Source organism: Egretta garzetta, unplaced genomic scaffold, assembly GCF_000687185.1.
Source record: "Egretta garzetta isolate BGI_Z169 unplaced genomic scaffold, ASM68718v1 scaffold187, whole genome shotgun sequence".
NCBI classification, from domain to species: Eukaryota; Metazoa; Chordata; class Aves; order Pelecaniformes; family Ardeidae; genus Egretta; species Egretta garzetta.
In genome coordinates this window covers 897,950-920,852 of record NW_009260342.1, presented here as the reverse complement: position 1 = coordinate 920,852, position 22,903 = coordinate 897,950, and the positions used below count along the sequence as shown (strand labels likewise).

Sequence of the window (22,903 nt, the reverse complement as noted above, 5' to 3'; positions counted from 1 at the left end):
AAGTCATTTAGTCAATGTTACAAAATTCAAATTAAAATCGAAATGAACCTCAAAATTCAGGGATGGAATAGGCACCTCCAAGATTCATCTCTTCTTCAGGATGCCAGATTGCTCTTGCTACTAGCTGTTGCTGTATCCCTTGAGTTTAATCCTTTCCAAGCTCAGCAGTTTCCAAAGCTGCAGTTTTTCTGGTGGCTCATTTAAAGGAATTTTTCATCGGAATGACACAGTCTATAATGGCTTCCTGTGTTATCTCCTGTTCAGACTGCTGCATAGATTAACCATTCCAGCCTTTTATTTGGCTACTGTGCACATACAGGCTTTTACAACATACACTACTTTTTCCATATAAACTGGTGAAGATTGTCACATTGCATAAGAATATCTATAACCTGGAAATGCAGTGTGGGCTCTCATCTCCAAGGCTTTGTTTGACAGTATCTGAGCATCCAAGCATTGCATGTGTTTTTAAGAGGAGAATTTTTGAATGCTTGGGCTAGGTTGAGAGGAATTCATTTGAAGATGCCCTCTTAGCTATTTGAATCTCAAGAAGATAAAAAGTGAGACTGTAGATGTGTGTGCAAAGCTAGTTCCCCTTCACATCACTTATTTCATTGCCTCTTTTCTACATTGCATAGTTGTGTATCATCATGTATTTTCCTGTGCTTATGGTAGGATTATGCAGACAAGGAAATACCTTTGAGGTTTTGGTTTAAGCATTCTTTATCTAAGCTTGAATATTAGCGATTGTGACGTTGTATTTAATATCCATCATCTCTTCCAGTGGAGTCTGCTTTGAGGGCAGCTTAGGTGATTAATAGCATCATCATCTCCAGAACCTGGTAAAGGAAGGCGTACATCTCCTCAGGCTAGTGAAGCAAAATGTAGTTCTGGACCAAAATCAGGTTTGACTGATAATTTGGCAAACTCTGGTCCTCAGCTGCATATTGTAATGCATATGGCAGCAGCCTCCTGCACTTTCCACAGAGACTGTCTGCTCTGAAGCCTGTTTGGTTCTTTTTGTATGATGTTTGCTGATATGACAAAAACCCTAAAGCTGTTGCTTCATAAATGCACTCCTAAAATTTTAGGGAGGAGGATGTTCCTTTTTGTATCTACCCTTCTTAATGTCTTAAGCCCTTATCTGCATGATCTTGACCTCTTGGAGCCTGTGGTCCCTTGGGAGTCTGACTGCACTGCCCTTTCCCTCCATCACAGCCCCATGACCTGCACAGCTCTGAGTCATTCAAGAACCAGAGCTGACATGGATTAGCAGTAAGAACAAATACTGTGTGCAATAAGTATCTTGAGCCGGGGAGAGATCTGTTCAGAAAATGTAGTAGTACTTTTGGGGTTGAAAGATGTATCCAACAGTTGTCATACAAATAAGATTCCTGGTGCTCATGTGAGAAGTTTCAGATCTTCAGAGATGTAGTCTGTTTAGACAGCATGGGTTGAAACACCTTTTACTATAAAATGACTGTTCTTCATGTGTTCTAGGTGTCTTAAAGCTCATTTTGGACATGGCCTACATGCACTAGTGTGTATAGAGTTGTACATGTTACATAGTCAAGGAGAAAAGTTGGATTAAGAGTCTGAACAGTACATAATTCTTTTTCTTTCTTTCAGACATAAAGAATGAATTCTTCCAAAAGCTGCAGGTTGTTACTGCTGTTGTCTTCGTTGGTTTTATAACATTAGTAAATCTTCCTTATGTGTACTGAATATTTTGCTTCTCCAACAGTCTGATAGAAGGCAATCTTTGAATTGCACAAAAAAACAGCTATCCCTTATTCCTGTGAGAAATCTCTGTAGCTCTTTAAAACCATAAAGGTCAAAGTTTCAAAGGAGTTCTAGAGAAATCTGTTTTGCTTCCCCCTCCCATCAGAGCCCTTTTCTCAACTGATTAAGATCTCTAATGTTTTATGTCTCCTCCTTCTCTCCTTAATGAGACAAGTTATTTAGGGTGGAGGTTTTATGGGCTGCTATGTCAAAAGCTTTAGACAAGTCAGTAAAAAATGTCCCCAGTGTGTAAAGACCATTATCCATAACCCAGCAAATGTCATCTGTAACTTCAAGCCATAGGGAATCTGTCGAATACAAAGGTTAAAAACCCAGTTGGCAGTTCCCATCAAGGCTGCTGTTCCCTTCATCTGTTCAGCAGAGGGAGATATAGATCTTTAGTGAAATGCTAGCATTGATATACATTTAAAAAAAAAAGTACACTTGGTGTTAGTAAGAGATGAAAATCACTGGCTGAAGCAGTGTATAGTCTTCCCTGCAGAGCTCTGTCAAAATATTTCAAGTGCTAACCTGAAACCCTGTGCTGTCACATCCCTGAGCCATTCCTCGGTAGAAGGAAAGGTAAGAGGTGCTTGTTGTGCAAGTGGTTTTGCCAGAGATTAAACTGAGGCTACCAGATGTGTTTGATCTAACCTTAGGTCCACTCCATGAAAACTGAATTAAAGAGAGCTTTCTCATGTTGCTTCCTTTGTCATCCAGTCTGTTAAACAGCACTGTTAGGCATTTTCTACCTTCTTAAAGCTGTGCTCTTCCTTCGTTTAAATGAAAACCTGGGCTGGATTTGTGTTGGACTCCCTCAATATAATTCTTTGGAGACTGGATGTGTATTGGATTCCCTAAATACAATTTTTGGAGGCTGTTGCCCATCATCTGTATTGCAGTGTAGGAAAATGAGATTGAGTTGTCATCCCCAAATACCCATGTGCTTTCCTATGCTTTAGAAACGTCTTTTCATCTTCTCACTAACATCACAGGCTCCATGGCTTTCTCACTTACAAGGTTGGGGTTTTTTTTAAGATTTTGCCATCAGCAAAATAAATCATACAGACTTTGCTTAGTCTTCAGAGCGTGCTGTAAGGGAAGAGCACATGCAGAGGCTTTGACCTGCAAGGAAAATCTCTATTGAATGCTTTTCCAAAGTTCAGTCCCTCTTTGGGTGGCCATTGAATTTTTGACACCTACGAAGACCGGGTGTGCAGGAGCTCCCTGGGAGTCTGATACAACTGTGTTTGCGACCACTTGTCTAGACAGAACTCCGGTAGCGAACATGAATGAAGTACTGCATCCCAAATCATCTCAGGCACACACATGAAATACAAAATAAGGGCATTGTTCCAGCTTGCTGCTGTGGACCAGAGCGCTGCTTCTAGCAGAGATTGCTGAGTTTCCCCCAGGGCAACAGAAAATGGTTATTCAGAGAAAAACTGTTCCTTTACTGCAAAGGGAACTCCAGGTAAAAAGAGGAGGAAAAAGCAAATGCGTCAAATGGGTAATTTTGTCTTAGTTATAGAAACAAAGTACTTGCAATTTCTGCTGGAACAGAAAATTGTGAATACAAAGCCATATCCAGCAAACATTTTAATGTGCTTGTAATGATGGCTGTTGGAATAAAATTTTCTTGTTTTATTGGGTGAAGAGAAGGTATATACAGGAAAAATAAAAAAATACTAGTTAGCTTTGCCCATGCTGCAGTGTTCTACAGGGAGATATTGGGGTGAAATGGATTTATTTCTGCTCTCTCCTCCTCATGAGATTTGTCATGCTGCAAGTGGAAAACAGCACACTGCATTCTTCAGCAAAATGCTTCGGATAGTTTTGTCTGTCAAAGGTTCTTTGCTTCAGGCTGTATCAAACCCATTTTAAATCCCCTTCCTTACAGTAAGGGAAATGGTTTGTAAAGAGGGCACTGATGTCAACTCGCTGCTGTCAATAGTATCTAATTTCTTCTTCAGAAAATTCTTGGGTTAATTTTTGGTGCAGGGCTTTGTTCACTTGAATTCAAGTCCACTTTGTTTCCCATCCCTGATGTGTTACAGCCTTTTCTCTTTTCCCAGAGCATCTATTTCCTTTATGTAGTGGAAGCTATCACACTGTATTCTCTCCCCGAAATCGCTTCTGATAGGCCAAAGCCTGTGCTGATCATATCCCATCCTGGTATTACTCTGTCAAGTGAAATAAACATCTTTCTAGCGTTTCATTGGCTGGAAGGCTTCCTCACCGTTCTTTGTCGAATGCCCAAATGCCACCCTGCATTTCTATTGCTATAATAAAAGACATGTTTTGTTTGTTTGGGTTTTTTCCTCCATACACGTTGGAAGAGACCTAAGATTAAAAATAGTCTTTTTTTTTTTTTTTTTTTAATGGTCCCTGCATGAAGGTTCACCTGTCTTGTTGAGTAGAGTTATTCCCAAAGATAGTGTGTTCAACTGTCCTATGTCCCAGTCTTGTCTCCAGAGCATATGGATATTTAAGCTCCAGTCCACCTCTCTGCCGTAGGGGAGAATAAATCTCCACTCTAAACCTTTTGAACAAAGCCATCTCAGTCACGTGAAGATCTCTTAAGTGCTGCTGTTTGGTAGTACAGGCTTGGCAGCAGTTAAAGTTCAGCAGTTCTTAATTTGTTCTTTTACTAGTAAGAAAAAAAAAAAGACTTAAAGGAGAACTAAGGTTGTAATGCAGTGCCTTGTGCCACCCCCATCATGTGGGAGTAAGTAGACAAAACCTGAAAGATCTCAGAAGCCAGAAACTTCTGCAGCAAGACACAGCCTAAACATTAATGCTGTAATGCTGAGAGGTGAGCTAATGCCTTTCCTTTATGTCAACGGCAAATAGCTTAAGCAAATTTGGGTTAAAAAAAATTTATTCCTAATCCTTTGATGTAAGGCAGCTAAGATGAGGGAAGAGTTTACAGAATCTCTGTCTTTGGAAAGAGCTCAGAGCTTGACCAGGTAGGACCCTTGAACACAACTATTTAACTTGGAAGTTGAATCCAACTTTGCAGTTGCCCCTTCTTTGAATGGGAAGTCGGACTGGCTGGATTCCAGCAGTCCCTTCCAACCTACATTATCCTATGACTTTCAGGGCCCTTGAGCAAAAATGGATTTCAAACAAACTGCACTCTGTGTAGGATTAAGTTTCAGTTTGGGCTTCCTCATAGTTAAATCCTGAGTTGTCTTTTTGACCAGACTTTGATGATATCACTGCCTTTGTGGGGAGACTCTGTTTCCTGGTGTGGAGATACACAGAAGATCCACTGGAGAGGTTCCACTTCCTTATTAATAGCTTTTTAGTTACTCTCCAAATATGCAACTTGTTAGCTTCAAGATCAAGAGGGTGCTGAGGCTTTTGTAGGTCTCCTCTCAAATTGAAGGAAATCTATTTTAAAGTGTTTTGTCTTTGAGGTTTGCATTCTGAGAGCAGCTGTCTGTCCTTTCTCAGGTTTTTGATAAAAAGCAGCACTTGTTTACCTGGCCCTTGTTCAGGTTTCTCTAAGGACTGAGGCATCTAATGTGCCAAGTCATCTTGTACTGCAATACAGTATACTGTAGTATAGTTTACTGCTGTTGATTTGAGTTTATTTTTAAATCAGGATGTTGTCCCTTTTCATCTCCTTCCCTTTCTCCTCACTAACAGAAGAAAGTTTTTAACAGTGAAAACTGAGGTTGCGTGTGAGCCTCCTGATTCTGTTTCCATTTTTAGTCTAGCCAAAAGCTTTACCTCTGAGGATACAAGCTTCCTTTTTAAAGCAAGAAATCATATCAAGCCTGGCTGAAAGAGATGTTTGGTTAACCCATCTTCATATTCAAGTTCTGTTCTTTTACTGCTTGTTTATTTATGTTCAACAAAAATTCATTAAGGGGGCTTGCCCCCTCGTTCATGGCATGCCACTTAAGGGAATGATAACATGTAATCTTTCCCTTCACCTGGAAACACTTTAAACACAAGCTTTGGTTTGAACCACTGGGCTCTGGACACTTGAAGGCATAAGGATATGATTATGTTTTCCTGCTAAACAAGTTGCCTAGATACAATTCTAGATAGCTTTGAAGGCTTCATTCTGGCTACTCCATGTGATGAGTAATCTTGCTTATGCTTAGTATATGGAAGAGAAACAAGTGAATGGAAAGATCAGTTTCTATAGGTAGATGTTTAGATAGAACTAATTGGATTTCAGCTTACCTCTTCAATATGTATTAAGCAATGGGGGCTTCCTTCAGGATCCCCAAAATAATTTTTTTTTTAACTAGTGAAAGTAGAAATGGAGTCAAACTCCACACGATCCTTCCTCTCATCTTTATTTCTGACTAAAGATATCTTATGGGCTTTTTTGTGCCCTTTTATTTTGTTGCTCTTTTGGTTTCTTTGGGATAACCTCATTGGAGGTGAGCAGAGGTATCTTGCACCAAATTTGCTCTGACTCAGTTTAAATCTTGTTGAACAAGTCATTTAAATACACCCCTCAGACTATAAATGTGTCTTATTCTTACTACTCTGTATTATACAGAGTTCCACTGGTGAAAACAGGCAGCCTTGGTCCAAGCTTGAAGTTCACATGAAAAAAACCAGACAAAGCTGAGGGAATCATTAGCTGAGAACATGAGTTGCTAGGTGCAACAAATCAGATCATCATGGTCAAAGAAGCACAAGAGAAACACATTAAAGGCTATGCCCACCCTGTGCTTCTGTTTCAGTAAACTGTCTGTAGCACGAGGCATGCAGGACTGCAGGCTGTAGCCAAAGCATTAATACATGAAATTAATTTGACCCCTACATTTGGTATTGAAGATATTTTATTTTTAAAAAAAGTCCAAAATATGCTTTGACACAGAAGACTTCTAACAGACCATTTAATTAACGTCTGGCCACCCACCCTACAACTTTGATTTTGAATATGGGCATCTTCTTGGCTGTAGCATTAATCTGACATGTCGGAACGAGCATCACTTGTATTCTCAAGTCTATAAGCACTGAAAAATATGAGTAATATAAATTACTTATTTTTTAATGGATCAATAATCTAAATACTGAACAGTTGAGAAATACACATTTCTAAATGATGGAAACAAGAAAAATGGTCATTGATTTTCCAGCAATTCAGTTTTCCAGAGGAGAGCCACAGAACCTTTGTATGCAGCTTTTGGGGCTTTCTAGTCATTACATCCATTGAATATAAAACTGTTGCATTGCAGGTAAATTTTTCTATTGCTGTCCTTGCTTTGATATCCCTTCAATTAAGTGGTTGGGGAAAAAAGCCTTGGGGGGTCTGCAAGTTAGCTTGTGCCATAGACTGGTTAATGTTTGTGGTGAAGGTGAGTGTGAAGCACATGCCCTGGAATATGAATGTTACTGGGAATTGCTGAGTACCTGGAGAGTTAAATCACTCGGCTTTTTAGGTTGTGTGCATTGCTATCCTGGATGTATGGGTATTCAGTGAAACATAAACTGCTGCTGTGTGATGCTCTTTCCTAACCCCTGCCTACTCTTTCTGGAGTTGCTCTCCTCAGTATGTTTTAAGAGCTCTTGCAAGAGGTGATGTGAGCCTAAAGCCTGCTAGTAACAGCTGTTTTGTGAACTTTATTAACAAATTGTAAGTGTAAGAAAAATCACTTTTGGCAAAAACACTTTGCCTTTTTTTTCTTTTTTTGTTTAAACAACTAAAAATCCAAGAGCAATTCCATCTTTCTGAGCAGCTCTGAAATTACCTAGGATGCTGCTGGGTCCATTAGCAATTCCCAGCTCTCTTTTTTTTTTTTTTTTTTTAGAAGTTTTTAACCTGGTTTTCTAAGATTATGTAACCACATCATCAGTTCATTTGCTGTATCCCTATCCCTGCAACCAAGTTGAGTCCGAGGACTGAGATTGAGAAGGTGCTGGTTACTTCACCTTGTACATCACAAAACCATCCCTCCCTTTCACCCTGCTCCTGGTGGCTGGTGTCTTGTGAGTTTATGAGCTGCTGAGCAGCAACAGATGCCATCCTCTGCTTACTCAGATTATATTTACTGAAGAGGTGGTGAGATCTTGTGGAAGTTTGGAAAAGTATGAATTCTTGATTAGTTGTCACTAGATGGCTCAGAGGTGAAAGCAGTGGTGTCTTAAGGGAAGTAAGCAGTTCTTGAGCATTGTGGAAAAGCACTATTTAAAAACTCAGGCTTGTGGTCGGAGACCTCTGAGAAGCAGTGGCAGAGCTTAGCTGCCCTTTTTGCCTTCTGAGATCACTTTAAAAAAAATAATATATATCATAAAATACAGCCTGTCAGCCAATATTTGAATTCAGAAGGCACAGCAGCAGAATTCTGTTGTGCTCAGCTTCTGCAGTGACATTGAACTAGACGAGAATTGCTTCAGAGTGTTTAATTTGTTATGGTATATATACATGTTCCTTCCCATTATCTCACATATATTTCAATTAAGCCTGAATGCAGAAGAAAAAGTAAAGCACTGAGGTGTTGCTGCCGAAGGGTTTAGGCATGAGGCTTTTAACTGTGGAAATGTCATTTCCAAGTTGAAATGGTTCTAAGTGAGTTTTCTGGTCGGGGTGGAAACTGTAGAACTGTGAAAAAGAAGTGCCAAATGATGATTTTAATGCTTATGTTTGAGGAGCAAAATAAGAAGCAAATACCCCTGTGTGTCATTGGTTAGCGATGGAGTGTGCTCCATGGTCTTCCAGGGATGCCAAGGGCAGGAGCCAGTGGTGGGACGTCAGCTGAGCTTACGGGCTCTTGCAGACTTCAGGAAGTGTTTTGTTCCCCTTAATGCCTGCTCTGTTTTCCTTACCTTCAGCTGGCTCTTAGGATTAATTTGTGTTCTGAGCTTTCAAGAGCACCTTGCCTCGGACCCGCTGGTGTGCCCGGGATGATGCCCATCGTGGACGATTTCAGCTCATCAAACTCCACCAAGCGAGGCTACTGCTGGGGTACCTGGGAGTTGTATTTTTCTCATTTCGCTTCGTTTTTGGGCTCTCTGCTTCCTCAGCAGATGGCATTTTTATCATGTTTTCGGAAAGTCCATATGGCCTACAAGAGAGAGTATCTTTTTAATTGTAAAACATGACCACCTGTTCTGACTTTAATGAATGCAGTGAGCATTTGTCTTCATATATCTACTTAAAAATAGCTGCTTCAATTGAATTTAAAAAAACCTCAATCAGGCACCAACACTTCAGCTGCTGAAATAATCAATTAATAATTAAGTGGCTAATTTTAGAACCCCCTGGCCTTGCCTGTTCCCTCGGACTCGTTGTGATCAGAGCAGACAGTGATTGATTACCCTGCTGAGCCACGAGGCACATGCGGTGCTGGGGCCAGATGCCGGCAGGCTTTGAGCTGTTTATTGCGGTATTTAGAAGGTGAATGCAACTTTGTGTCTCTGCTCTGCAAATGGACTTGTCTTTCCTGCTCTGGCTCTTTCCTTTCCGCATTGGTCCAGCTGCTCACATGCAGCCATCCGCAGGTACCCCTTTCCCTGCCACCCTCTGAAGGATGAAATGTGATGCTTAAAAGGTATCCTAATGATGGGCCAGCTGGAGAGGAGGTTGAAACTGTGAGCAAAAATAAGCTTGAAAGGCTTATCCACTAACTGGCTCCTAATAGAAAGCCCTGCTAGAATCATTCTGCTCATTAAAATAATAATTGCCAGTTAACTGTTTCGTAGCTCCCGCAGCAAGTACGCCAGCCAGATGAGAAACTGGAATATTTTGGCTCAAGCTTTCAGGGAAATGGAAGGGACCAGGTTGCCCAAATCTTGTTAAAGGAGTGTTAACAATTCAAAGTCCTTTTGAAAAATTAACCTCTTTATTGAATAAGCCTGTCGCAACATTATCTTGTTCTAAAGCTAATTAAAATGCCCAAACGGTAGCAACACTCTGGGATTTTGGTCAATAGTGTCAGCTGGTCAGAGGGTTAATATTTTAAAGGTAGAAGAAACAGGAACGCTCAAAAGAGTGTTCGGGGGTACAGCACTTCCCAGACTTTCAGTGCTAGCAGTAACGGGCACAATAGCTGCTGGTTTCAACGCAAGTGGGTAATTCAACAGTTTGGTGTAAGTGGTGGAGAAAACTTGATGTGGCTGCGTGGAGCGTCTGCATTTACACATTGAGGAGAGAGCGAGCCAGAAACCTCTTACCAGAGAAGTCTCTGAACCCCTCAGAGTATGCAGAGAGCAAGATGCTGGAAGCAGTTAGAGGGGAAGGAGACTTGCCTGCTTACCTCGTTTTACTGGAGGTGTTTCTGACACAGCCCCCCATCCTGCCACGTCTGCCAATTAGCCTGTTAATACGGGTGAGAAGCTACCCTTGCCGGTGTGGTGGCGCTTGCTGTAGCCTGATTGATGTAAATCCAGTTATCTCTCAAACCACATGGGATTTTGAGACAGCTGGGTGTTGTTCGTATGACTGAGAGCCCTGCTATGAAATGCTGTGCAAATACAAAAATAACCGTAGCTATTGGCATTTAAATTCATTTCCATGTAATCTTTGTGATAAACTTCCATTGCTGGGGTGTTATTTCAGTGGGAGGAGGGTCAGAGCAGTTTTCAGCTGACGTCTGGGTATCGCAAGTTGCTTCGTGAGAAAGACGACTGTCTCTGTTTCCTTGTGTGTGTGTGGCCTTCCCTCCCTGAGCTTCCAGAATAGCAAGGAATAATTAAGTGAAGTTCAACTTTAAAGGCTGAAAGTCAGGAAGGGAGAAGCTTATTAACCTTGTTGAGCTGGAAACAGCGCTGGAGGTGTTTGAGGCTTGGGTCTCGTGGGGTTTTCTCTTCCTATTTTTCTGTTTTCTTGGGAATTGACACTTAGTTGTGCAGAAAATAATATGTATTGTTAATTCTGTTGCGATCCCTTTTATGTGGTTGTGGCACTGCAGCACATCTGTGAATTAAATCTTAAAAAGAAGCGGAATTCAGTCTGTTCTCTCATTAGCAGAAATGCTAATTCTCTCTTGATTGGTACTAAAATCAAAGGAGAGAAGCAAAAACCCCAAAAGTATGGAGGTTACCCATTTAGGGTAAGCATGAGAAATTGAATCCCTATTTTCCATGGTCCCATTTAAATAGCAAACAGACTGGTTTTGGCCTAGGTTCTTCAACAGTTTTCCAAGAGGGGACAGATTGAGGAAGGAGAAGGGGGCGCAAGGAATTAGAAATGGCAATTAGAGTGGCTGGGCAGGGAACCAAGAAGGCAGGCAGGAGAGGCGAGAGTCCTTTTAGCTGCTGGCTTGCACATGGGTGAAACGGGCTTTGTGGGAAGACACACATACGTGCACACACATGTGGATGCACCTTTCCCACCCGCTGACTCTTTGAAAGGCTGCTTGGACCTTTACCGACTGAATTTGGGGGCTGTTTTAAGAAGCCTGCTTAAACACTCCTTTGCTGTAGTGCAGCCTGTTTATCCTCATTGAAGCTTTAAGCGAGATGTGGAAGCTGCAGGCAGGATTTTTGTGAGCTGACTGTTAGAGGTCCTGCGCGTAGTTCCCATCTGATTAAGTTTTGCCTGTCTTCTTTCTCATCTCCAGATCACTGTGTTCACTACTACGATCTTCGCAACACTAAGCAGCCAATCATGGTGTTCAAAGGGCATCGCAAGGCAGTCTCCTACGCAAAATTTGTGAGTGGGGAAGAAATCGTCTCTGCGTAAGTACTGCCTTTTACGTAGGCTAAAAACTTTGTAGCCCTGGCTTTCCGGCGCTCTTCAGGGCCACTGTGCAAGTTCACCTGTGTGGGTGGGTGCGCTCGCTAGCTGCTGTGCTTTTGGGAAGCAGAGTTGCTTTTTTTCCAAGACAAAAATAGAAATTCATTCCTGGTGTTACTTGGCTCTACTCCTGTCTTGTGGAGCTAAAATGCTTAAGAGGAATCCGAAGACAACTAGATGCAGCTTTTGACCACAAGCCCTGACTTTGGGAAGCTGCAGGTGGACCCTCCTTTTACGAAATGCTGTGTGTGCTGAGGAAGCTCCTGACCAGAGCTCTGCTGTAGAGAAAGCAGAGCCCCGAGGATAGTAATCTGCAGTAAAACACAGCTGATGAGTGACAGAGTGATCAAATGCTACCGCTATGTCTGAAGAGGAGGTTTAGCCACAGCCTGAAAGCAACTTGAGTAGGATTGACTGATCTGTTCTCTGGTAAATTATTAATCTGCTCTGTGAACACCCTTTTTAGGATTATACTTGGGTTAGAAAATAGACAAGAAATCGTGTTTTGTGGTCCTGATGGCGTGCAGCTTTTCAGCCAGGGTAGTCTGCTATAGAGGCCCTGAAGAATAATATTCTACAGCTTTTTTTCAGTTACGTAGCTGGATGTGGCTGCCTTAGTTCTAGGTAGGTTTTCAGTCATGTGAGAATGACATGTCTGTCAGATCACATAGTGAAAGCTTTGAATGACTGGCTACAAGCCTCTTCAAGAAACCAAATGTGAGCCCCTCTTACGCAGTGGCAAAAATGCAAGCAACCTTGGGGGGCTGCTGGGGAATCTTTGATCTCGACACACTCGTGTATAACACCCGAGGGCATCAGGGATGGGTCACAGGGGTATATCTAGTCCCAGAAAGTACGCCTGCTGCTTTGTACTGAGCCACTGGTTGTCTAGCTTGGCTCTGTCCCGTGTTTTCACACAATTTGCTCTGGAAGCCTGGAGCCAAAGCAGAGCATTTTAAGGTATATTCAGGCTGCTAGTGAGTTACTCTGAGCTCTGTGATGAAAGATTCCCTGGTGGCTTCTGGTACTGTTTATATTTAATCAGCTCCTCTCTTCTTATTTCCATTAACATTATAACTCTATAAGGGTGCAAATTCATACCTAGAACACAGAGAAAATTAAATTTAGTGCTTTGAAACAAATCTGGGTAAGAAGAAAGTGTTTAATAGAAGCAGGAGAAAGCTGGGAATGTTTTACAGCTATGATCAAGTAGAGCATCATCCATGGGATGTTTCAGGACAGAATGGCCCTGTCCTGCTTGAGCTGACCATCTGAGAAAGCTTATCCCACAGTGCTAGGAGGAATATCAATAGAGTTGTCAGACTTGGACAGGCAACAACAGGGTGAGGGGATTAACTGGAGGGTTCACCTATCTCTTTCTGCAGGAACAGAAAGAAATGTGAGAGTAGATCAGATTATTTTTCGTGTCTGTCTTTTGCAAACTGAGGAGAGGAGACAGCAGTAGTGATTCCCAAAAATCAAGCACTGATTTCGTTTAAGAAAAAAATTGTATGTATATTCAGATTCTCTAGATTTCTAGCTAAAGCTGTTTTATAGATTGCATTGATTTACTTTTGCCTTGTAGAGTTAGGTTTTGACCTCGAGGATGTTCAGAACTGCTTGGTATTTAGCACAACACATTGATTGCAGTGCTGATTTACAGAGAGACAGATTTAAGAGCAGTGCATCCATGATATTTTTTTGGAGAGGGTATGAAACGAGAAGAGCAGTGTAACACCAGCAGGATCAATGGCCTTTTCCTCTCCTTGCAGTCCTGTGGCAGATAACTTTCTTCTTTTATGGCATGCTTATCCTAAGCAATGCGAACATGGCTAGAGCTTGATGGGAATTTGTTAACAGTAAAAGCATTCCATTAGTAATAAGTGTTTTTATTTTAATGAAGAGATCTAGAATGTATGCTACTAAAATACAGAGGTTAAGTGCCTATATATATGAGGTCTTCTTGATGGCTTAGCTAATAGCAGAAGCTGTTACAGGAATCTGACAGCTTGTAGACCAGGGATTAGTCTTTTGCTGCTTTACCCCGCCTTCAGAAAAGTTTAGTTTTCAGCCAACTCTGAAGCTTTTAAAAGCAGCATTTTAAAAATACGGCTGCCCTAATAGCACAGAAGGCACCTCCCTGTACCTGTGGGCCAAAAAAGCAGTAGTATATACCTTTTTGCCATTTCTATGAGCTATGCTGCTACTGTGACAGTAAGGATGAAAGAAGGGAAAGGCGAGTGAGCAGCAGCATGGGGCAGGGATGGACATGGAACAATCCTCAGGCAGAGAAGCTGAATACTCTGTTTTAGGGCCCACCTTAGTCAAGACCTGGGATGAGGAAAGTACTCCTACTTAAGTCACCGTATTACAGATAAAGTTCATACATTTGTTCTGATCTGACCTCATACTATTATTACAAATGACTAACAAATCTCGCTGCAGCTCCCTTATCGCTCCTTTGTCATTCCAGCTGTCATTGAGGGCTGAGATAAGTTTTTGCGGTATAGCACAAGCTGCATCTCTACTCTTCTCTGCTATATTTTTAGGTAAATGTGACACTGGTGCAGGGGCTAATTTGTTATATCATTCATAATGTTTGATGGATATTGGGGGGGGCGGGTCTCTTGAGCTCTTAATATTCAGAAAGCAGCAAGGTTGGGTGATGTGACTTGGAAGAGGGGACTGTTACCTACCTCCCTTTCCTCCCACCCAGGAGGCTAACAGGTCCTGCTCCCAATCTCTTTCAAATTTAAGATTGGAACAGCACTAGCCATTTTCAAGGGTGGCTTCACAGGGCTCCGGTCCCACCACATCAGTTTTTCTTCACCTATTGTGGAGTGTATTGCTATAAGTCAGTGAGTACCAGAATATCAGAGCCTGGCAATTGCTAGAGAATAATGCTTGGCAAGTGAGAGGGTTTTACGTCCCCTCGGGTTTAGGGGAAGAAATTAATCCTGTATCTTCCGGAAGCCTGGGATCTTCCTGTTTCAGTTGAGCTCTGCAAGGCAGAGGAGAGTACCTCTGCCTTCTTTATTTTGCCAAAGGGAAAATGTTTGCTCACAGTAAATAGAAAAATATTTTGAAGGCAGGTATGTTTGCATCTGGGGGAACAGTGGAAAACATCAATTTTGATTTAATCCCAACAGAGTTTGTATATTTTTAATAGTAATATTTAGCTTTGCTGCTAAGGTGAAAAAAGTGGAAGTTTGAGATCTGTATCCATGCAGTCTCAATTACACATAAGAAAACCACATCAATTTAATGCTAATAGCAACTCTGAGCCCCCATAGGTTTTTATATGCTTCTGCTTGGTATTGGGCAGGAGGAGGAGAACATGCTTTCAGGGCAGCTGGAGAGGGAGGAGGCTGCTTCCTACCAGAGTCCTGTAAAGGTATGAATGAGAGTTGTAGCCAGCGCAGAGAAGGGAACAGATTTTGTCCATGCTGTAGAAGTTAAAAAACCAATATTCAGTGTGTCCTGGATCTGTGAGGATCTGGAGGAGACAGCGATGGCCTAAAGGCTGTACAGTTCAGTGGAGGGCTCTGTAATTGATAGGAGAAAGGAAGAGTAATACCTGGGGGAAGTTTTCTATTCAAACATGTAATGTGTTTTGACAGGGTTCTAAAATAATGTGATACCTTTCCAAGCTCAAGCTGAGTTGCATATGACTGAAAGTGGGATAAATCTCCTGGAGTGCAATAAGACTTCCTACGTTTACATTGCAAGTAGGGTGTTAAGGAGCAGGGTTGCAAGTGAGGAGTACCTGCCGTATGGCAGCAGGGTAACTTTAGGTATTGTTTTCAGGTCAACAGACAGCCAGCTGAAGCTGTGGAATGTAGGGAAGCCTCACTGCTTGCGCTCCTTCAAGGGTCACATCAACGAGAAGAATTTCGTAGGGCTCGCATCCAATGGAGACTACATTGCCTGTGGTGAGTAAAGCAGCCATCCTGACAAGTGCTAATGGGACTCCTCAGAGCTGGTGCCTCTCCAGTTGCAAAGCACATGAGCAGTTGTGCAACGTAGCTGCATGGGATTTTTAATAGAGGATTATTCTGAACTTCCACTCTTGTTCCCTTCCCAGAGAATGGCATAAGGAGCCCTGACTTAAGAGGGTCTGTACTTGGTTTTCTCCCATTTCAGATAAGTTCTTAGTATATGACCATTCAGACTTGCTGTCACCAAAAGTCAACTGCTATTGTAGCCACTGTTGATATCACTTATGTCTTTCAAGTTTCTCAACTGACACATCCCCATGCGTCTTTCTAAGGAAGGGCAGTAGCCTGGACCATGCAAGTGGTCCTCTACTTGTCACTCGGTCTGGCATTCTGCACGGCGAAGCACTAACGCCCTCATTGTGAACAGCTCCCTAGACTAAATCATCCTGAAGCAGTTACCCCTTTGTCAGATTCTGTCTTCTCACAGCTTAAGTTGGCCTGTTGAAACTGTAAATCCACAGGTCTTGGTGGGAAGGCAGTGACAGGCTGATTGCTGTGTGATGAGCAGGACAGCTGTGCCAGCACTGAAGGGAGGACCTTAGCTTGTATATACTCTGATCTCTGTACAGCTTGCAAGGCAGAAATTGGGATGGATTTCTAAATAAAGCCTGCACACTGTCTAGTCTCTCTTACTTAAACCTCCACAGAGCAAACTGTCGTACTTGATTACAGCAAGCAAAACCGCGACAGTGCTACCTGCCTCAGAGCTATAGCGCCAAGCAGGCTGGGTGTAGCAGCATTTCATGTGGTAGTATAGATGCTCTGCTCTGCCCTAAGGAAGTTATGGGGGACATTTGGGATCTTGTATGTTTTGCAAGTCCGCTGCATACTGCAGTTGTCTTGTAATAAAACCTGGTTTTGTTATTAAGCGTTGTGAAAGTTTGCTTTGGAGCACTCCCAGTTGCCAAGGTACCATAAGCGTGATGATAACTACAAGGAGGAAATGTCTGGTCTTGTCTTAAACAATGAAAGAGCTAGGAAGCCTTATTTCTGTGCCTGCTACCAGAACCTAATCTTGTATATTTGGTTTTTTATTTCTAGGAAGCGAAAATAATTCCCTTTACCTATACTATAAGGGCCTCTCAAAGACACTGCTGACGTTCAAGTTTGATACAGTCAAAAGTGTCCTGGACAAGGACCGGAAAGAAGATGACACAAATGAGTTTGTGAGTGCTGTGTGCTGGAGGGCACTGCCAGATGGGGTAAGCTTTCTGCTCAGGCACCCAGCTGGGTGTGAAAGGAATGCCTCCTTGAAATAGCATTGCTGAGGGTTTGACTGCACTTGGTATTTTCCTGTTTATGGGTGTTGCGGATTGGCATGAGAATGTGAAGATCTGCAGGGTAACTGAAGTGCTGGGGGATGCTGGAGGAGAAGGGACTGCTGTGCTCTTAACTCTTCCACCTGGGTGTTTGAATTTCTCTACTTGGTATCTGAAATCCCAAAAGCAGCATTGTATTTCTGGCACTTAATGGTTTTGTGGGTGCATTAGCAGGTTTCTTTTGTTGCTTTAATGAAGGCACCTGCAGATACTCATGGTGGAGCCTTATCTCAATGTTATCATGTCTATATGGGCTTGCTCATTGAAATACAGCCCACCCACAGCCCCTACATCCCTCCCCCAGTGTTTAGATGAGTAGATATGTAAAGGAGGCAAGGCCAGGCTGCAGTCACCTCAATGACTGTTCCAGTGACACTTAATTCATATATATAGTATTTGTACTAATGCTGCAGGCAGACCCGACGCTGCTTTTGTGAGTGGCCTTTCAGCACAAAGCTGTTCTGGAGAACAAAATGCTGCTTTTAAATTCAGAGTGCTCTTGAAATCCTTGCATAAAAAAAAACAAACAAAAAAAAAACTTGAGCAAGTAACTCTTGTAGGTACAAGGGTTTGCAGATCAGATACTTAATGGACTTGATGGGAAGGGGACGAGAGGAGCTCATCCTAAATACAGTCTTCCAAGTAGCTAAAGTGGAATGTTGCCTAATTGATGTCCTGAGATGTTGCATTCACAAAGATAGTGCTTTAGAAGAGTAATGTCTACCAATCTGTTTCTGTATGAAGAAACTGCCCCCACAACTGTGCCAGTGACAACTGAATCATAAACTTACTTCAGATAGGCGCTTCTGAATCAAAATAAAAATAAACCTGAGTGTCTGAAGTTGCACTTTGAATTTAAAAGTAGAAAGAGGGCTGTTGTGGTCGAACAGAGTGGGCATGAGACTAAGTAATGTGTGGTCACCAGCTTCTTTCTGGCTGGGGATTTAGGAGGATTTGGTATACACAGATAGCACTTCTCAGATGAAGAGTGGCTGTTACAAGTTGCATAATCCATCTTTCTGCTGGATAGAAATGTGCTGCAGGAACCTGTGTGTCCAAAAATGCCCTTCCCTGAACTTTCTTCTCTGCAGTGTTTCTGTGCTGGGTTGTGCTGCCCACTGACCTCCTGCAGAGCTTTTCTACGGGCAACAGACTAATGGTGTTGTCTCACCCCAGTCTTATTTCTGTTGCCATCCACTCCTTATCAGCCTTTTCTCTGATTAATGTGCTTAACTCTGATAGATCTTCTGCTTAAGTGACTGAGAAAGTTTTGAGCAGTCACTAAGGGCCATCAAGTAATTCTTCATAACCAGTATGAAAAACACTGTGCAAAAATGTTAAATCAGGCTCATCAAGATAGCACCAAATAATGTTCAGGCTTCAGTCCATTAAGCAGCATTTAGAACCCGTCACTATTCTGATTGTTCGGGTTTTTTCCTCCATCATTCCTCTGCTTTTCGCTGGGCTTCTAAATTAGCCTGTTTCTCTCATGGCAGCCACAGTACCTGGCTCTTGTTTGTAAAGAAAGCAGTGAAAAGCTGCCTGTGATCTGATTGACACTGGCTGAGTGTTTTGCTTCTGTGTTTTACCTCTGCCTGTGGTGCATGCCATCCTGCTTTACATACTGAGCAAGCAGCCTCACTTGCTTTTGCCAAGAGGCCTTAATTCTTCCTTACACTGTATGTCCTGTCCCCCTGAGATGAGAAGTACTCTTCAATGCAGCTGCACATTGCTCTTCCCTCTCGTACCAGCGCAGCGGTCCTCTCCGACCTAATTGAGGCTTTGCTCATGTTCTTATGAAATTAAATTACTGCACAGCCAAAGGTCACTTATGTCCACAAAGTCTTGCTCAAACAATGAAACTTTCATTCTCCATTTTGCCAAATTTAAGAAATATTATCATAGAATTTTTCAAATGAGCTTCATATATACAGGCTTCCCTAAAAGCTGACGTGTGTTTTAATGATGCTTGGACGAACTAGAGAAGGCCTTTGCCTTGCAGTACTGTCAGTATCTGTGGGAATTGGGGAACCCACAGCCTATTTCTGGCTTAATTGCAGGCTTTGATCCTGTGTGAGTCACTCTGCCTTAGTTTCCTAATTATAAGTTACCACACCCACCTTTCACCGCTGGCGGTGTTCACGCCTGCTCTGCTGAAGGGCGCGTGCATCAAAGCAGCTCCAGCCTAGCAGCAGCAGCACAGAGCCCAGCGCAGGCTGGGAAACCTGCCCTAGAGCTTCAGTGAGCACGGTGAGTAAGCTTTATACTGCTGTGGGTGTGCTCTTCTCTGTGCCTTGCTGGGCTGGTTCAAAGCCATCTTGCTTGTTTCCATGCCGGTCACTGGGCAGTAGCTTCAGTTTATTACCTCAAGTGTTTCCAAGGGGGGGAGATGCAGGCACTGCTTGCCAGCCTTTCCCCAGGGCTCCCCGGTGGAGCAGACACTCCTTGGTTTCCCTACGGTGTTGCTCTCAAGGATTGTTCTTTAATTAACCTTTTGAGATGAGATGAGTAAGTTTCAGATCTGTCAGTTATCTTGGGAAGCATGAGTACATGTACGCCTTCACTTCACGCACTTAAGTGCAAAATCTTGGATCCTAATTAAAACTTAACTAAAACTTTCAGATGAAATGTCATTGATTCTTTCTTAAATCTATTTTTATGTAATTCAAGCTTTTACTTCCTCCTGAGCCGAAGTCAAGCTGTGCCAGCAGCCCTTGCCAGAACCCATCTTTTTTCTTCCCTCTGCATTGGTTTTCCTTTGCTTATGAAGATGCAGGGACCTTTTTGCTAGAGCTGTCACCTTTCCAACCGCAGAGGTCCAGCCAGCACCTTCTTTCCACGTCTGTCAAAGCCATAACAAGGGAGAGAAATTATTCTCCATAAGTGCTTATTAGCATTTTGCATCAGGCTTACTCACTTTTCAACTCTTAGGTGATGTTTAGAAATAAGCACTAGCTTGCAGGCTAATAGTTTTGTTAAACTCTTTGGAGAAAAAAAAAACAAAAAACAAGCAAACAAAAAATCTCTCAGCAGGTACATCAGCAAGCAAACCTTTGCTCTGCTTCTTTTGGTGCTGTGTTTTGGACAAAGCTAAATAGGCTGTTTAATATTTTTTAAATAGAACTTTATAGTTTGTGGGGAAAACAATTTCTCTCTTCTCATTTGACTCTAAAAATTGCTCAGTATTTAGAAGTAGAGAAAGTTTCAGGACACTTTTGGCCTAAGTGACCTGATAAACACAAGTTAGACACAGAGATGCATTTCAGAATCTTCTCTGAACCAAATCCTTTAATTTTCCAAGTCAAGGATTTTATAATATACCTGTGCCATCCTTTGTTTCTGGCACCTCAGCAAGATTTAGCCAGCTTGATTTGAAACGTGAATCTGGTTTCAAGATTGGAAAATACATTCTTCTATTTCATTAGCATGTAAGCAGACAATGCCCTGCCATATAGCAATGCCCTTGCATGTAGGGCAAGGAAATTACAGTATTCATAGGAGCTCACTGCAGCTAGGTAGGTAGAGATTGTTTTATTTGTCTTGGGAGGGTCACTCCAGTTTTGTCTAGGTACGTGGATAGTAGCTGGAGGAGACTGGTTTGTAGTTTGTTTTCCCTTATGTGTCCTATGTGATGTTTTCCCCTTCCCTAAAGGGGACACCTTTCATTCAGACCTGCTTTGCCATATTGCAGAGTTTGAGATGTGCTTCATACAGCTGTGTTAAATAATTGCATCTCAGGTAGCCCCTTTCCCAGTCATGGTTAGTGTTTCTCAGAAAGAAGCTGTCAAAAGAGAAACCAAGGCTGAACCTGCTCCCAGGACAGCAAAAAGGTATTACCATTGAACACAGAAGCAATTTGATTATGTAGATTAAGTATGGTTCAATCTATCATAATCTCTGTAAAGAAGCCATTTAATTTTGTACCTGTTTGTATGAGTATTCATTACTGCTGATAAGCAGGTTAGCCAGGGAAAGATTTCTCAAGCAGAAATGTTGAGGCTTTGATACCAGTGAGGAGATGCAGATAGGAGCATGAGAAAGCCATGCAAATGAGCTTAGGTAAAGCTTTATGTACACTTTTTTTCTTTTAGAGGGGTAAAGAAGGGGAAATCCATTGAGAACAGCGTTGCAGGCTTTAACCAAGTCATCTCGCTGCAGTGAGTGGATGGGATGGTGGTATGTGCTGGATGGGTGCAGCTCCTGGCACTTAGGAGGAAGGCTCTTGGAGCAGTGGCATGGCAGTGATATGAAAGCATCTCCTCTGCCTGACAGGGGAGAGCAGAAACTCATGTATATGTTTTCTCACCTCATTGTCACTCTTCAAAAGTAATTTTAATTTAGGGGAGTCTCAAAGAAATCATCTAGCCACAAGTGAGAAAAGCAGGCGCTGGGCCTCCGGGCTTCAGGTTGCCTTTAGGCACTATCGTATGATGGAAGTATCTTCATAATTAGTCTTGCATCTCTGAACTTCTCTTTGTTACTCTAAGAGGACAGGAATATTGCCTTCAAATAGTTTTTTGGTGCATCTCTTCTGAAAACAGGCATTTTTCCATTTTTCCTTTCCTCTGAACATTCAGCTTTGTTTCTTAATGATGTCTGGCTTGAATTCTTTAAATAGAAACCTATGATTGTACTGCAATAAGCTGGTCACTTAATGAGGCTGTAATCTTGTTCACTGATGAAAAGTAGCCATCCTTTGTTTCCCAGTAGCCTAATAAATGGTACACAACGTACACAGGAGCTAGTCAGGGACTTTGATAATTTACAATCAGCAAATTGGCTCCCTTCACTGGAATTAATTTAGCCAATACAAATTATTTCGGGAAGTGATTCATTGCCATTTTAAAGCGCTAATTAATTTGGATGACTTATGAACATTAAAAATGAAACCTCCTTTGTCATTCCCAAATAACCAAATGCTTATTCAGTGTCATTCTTAAGTGACTTGTATTGACTGTAACTACATCTCTTGTAACTTGAAATATGAATTCTAATGGGATTTGGGGGGGGCGGGGGCGAACCAGGTGTAAGACTTGATATTTTTTTGTTCTGCTCTGCTGCCGGAATTTTAAAGGCTCAAAATTGGTGAGAATTTTGACTTCCAGCTTCAATTCAGTGTTGTTTTATTTTTGCAGCATCCTCAACTAGTTGTTCAGATGTCAGTTAAGAAATACCTAGGTAGTAATCTTAAGGCTTACAAGATAAATGCCTGCCTGGAGTGATCAGACCCAAGCTATCCCTTGCCTGCCTCTGATACCAGCTGCTGGCACAGGTAGCAGTGTGAGTAGCTCCAGCCACAGTATTTTCAATGCCTGCTGTTTTCTGCCTTGTCCTTTCTTTCCTAGACCAGGACTAGTAGCATTTGTGTGTAGCATCTCCCAAACCAGTATTCTTACAGGTTATTCTCCAGTGCAGTACCATGCTACTGCTTCATCCTGGAAATGCAGTGGTCTTCATCTTCTCTGTTGTGATTGAAATGCACAGCAGTTTATAGGAGGCTGAGAATGAGCAGCTTTTAAGAAAAGCAAGGAGATGTGACTTTTATCAGGTTTATTTTACTGTTTTTTCTCCCCCTTCTGAAAATCTTCAAATATTTTCCTCCCTCCTGTGGAAGCTGTCTAAAGGCCCATAGTGTGTGTGCTGTGAAGCTCGCAGCTGTCTGTGTGATGGCTTCCCACTCCTCTTGACATGCCCTCTGCTCTCTGGCCATTGGCAATGCTTTAAACAAGAAGTTTTCTTTGGCTTTTATTACTTCGCTGCCTTGCACTTTCCTTAGGTAGTAAATATATTTTATTTCTCTTCCATCCTACCCTTTTCATGTTCATTCCTCCATTACTCATTTGAAAAGCTCAAATCTTCATTAAAAACAAGTGGAACCCAGAATATCAAAAGACACATCATTGTCATGGTTTAACCCCAGCCAGCAACTAAGCACCACACAGCTGCTCACTCACTCTCCCCCACACCTGGTAGGATGGGGAGAGAATTGGGAATGGAAAAAAAAAAGTAAAACCCATGGGCTGAGATAAAGACAGTTTAATATAACAGCAGAGGAAGATAACATAATAATAATAAAAGAATATATTAAACAAGAA

The 22,903-nt window shown here is 42.1% G+C and overlaps 1 protein-coding gene across 9 annotated transcripts in view; it reads left to right on the top strand.

Moving 5' to 3' along the window:
- The window catches only part of COP1 (COP1 E3 ubiquitin ligase), a 132,258-nt gene that overhangs the window by 80,751 nt on the left and 28,604 nt on the right, over positions 1-22,903 (top strand). For 4 of the 9 annotated variants that reach the window (XM_035898085.1, XM_035898082.1, XM_035898084.1 and 1 more), the window contains exons 16-19: positions 11,316-11,433; positions 15,299-15,423; positions 16,531-16,691; positions 18,869-20,873. In XM_035898085.1, the coding sequence (XP_035753978.1) occupies positions 11,316-11,433; positions 15,299-15,423; positions 16,531-16,691; positions 18,869-18,997 (533 nt within the window). In that variant the 3' untranslated portion in view covers positions 18,998-20,873. Of the gene's footprint in view, positions 1-11,315; positions 11,434-15,298; positions 15,424-16,530; positions 16,692-18,868; positions 20,877-20,899; positions 21,156-22,903 lie in introns of those variants that run through there. The other 5 variants (XR_004842494.1, XM_035898086.1, XM_035898087.1 and 2 more) reach the window with 4 other exon arrangements.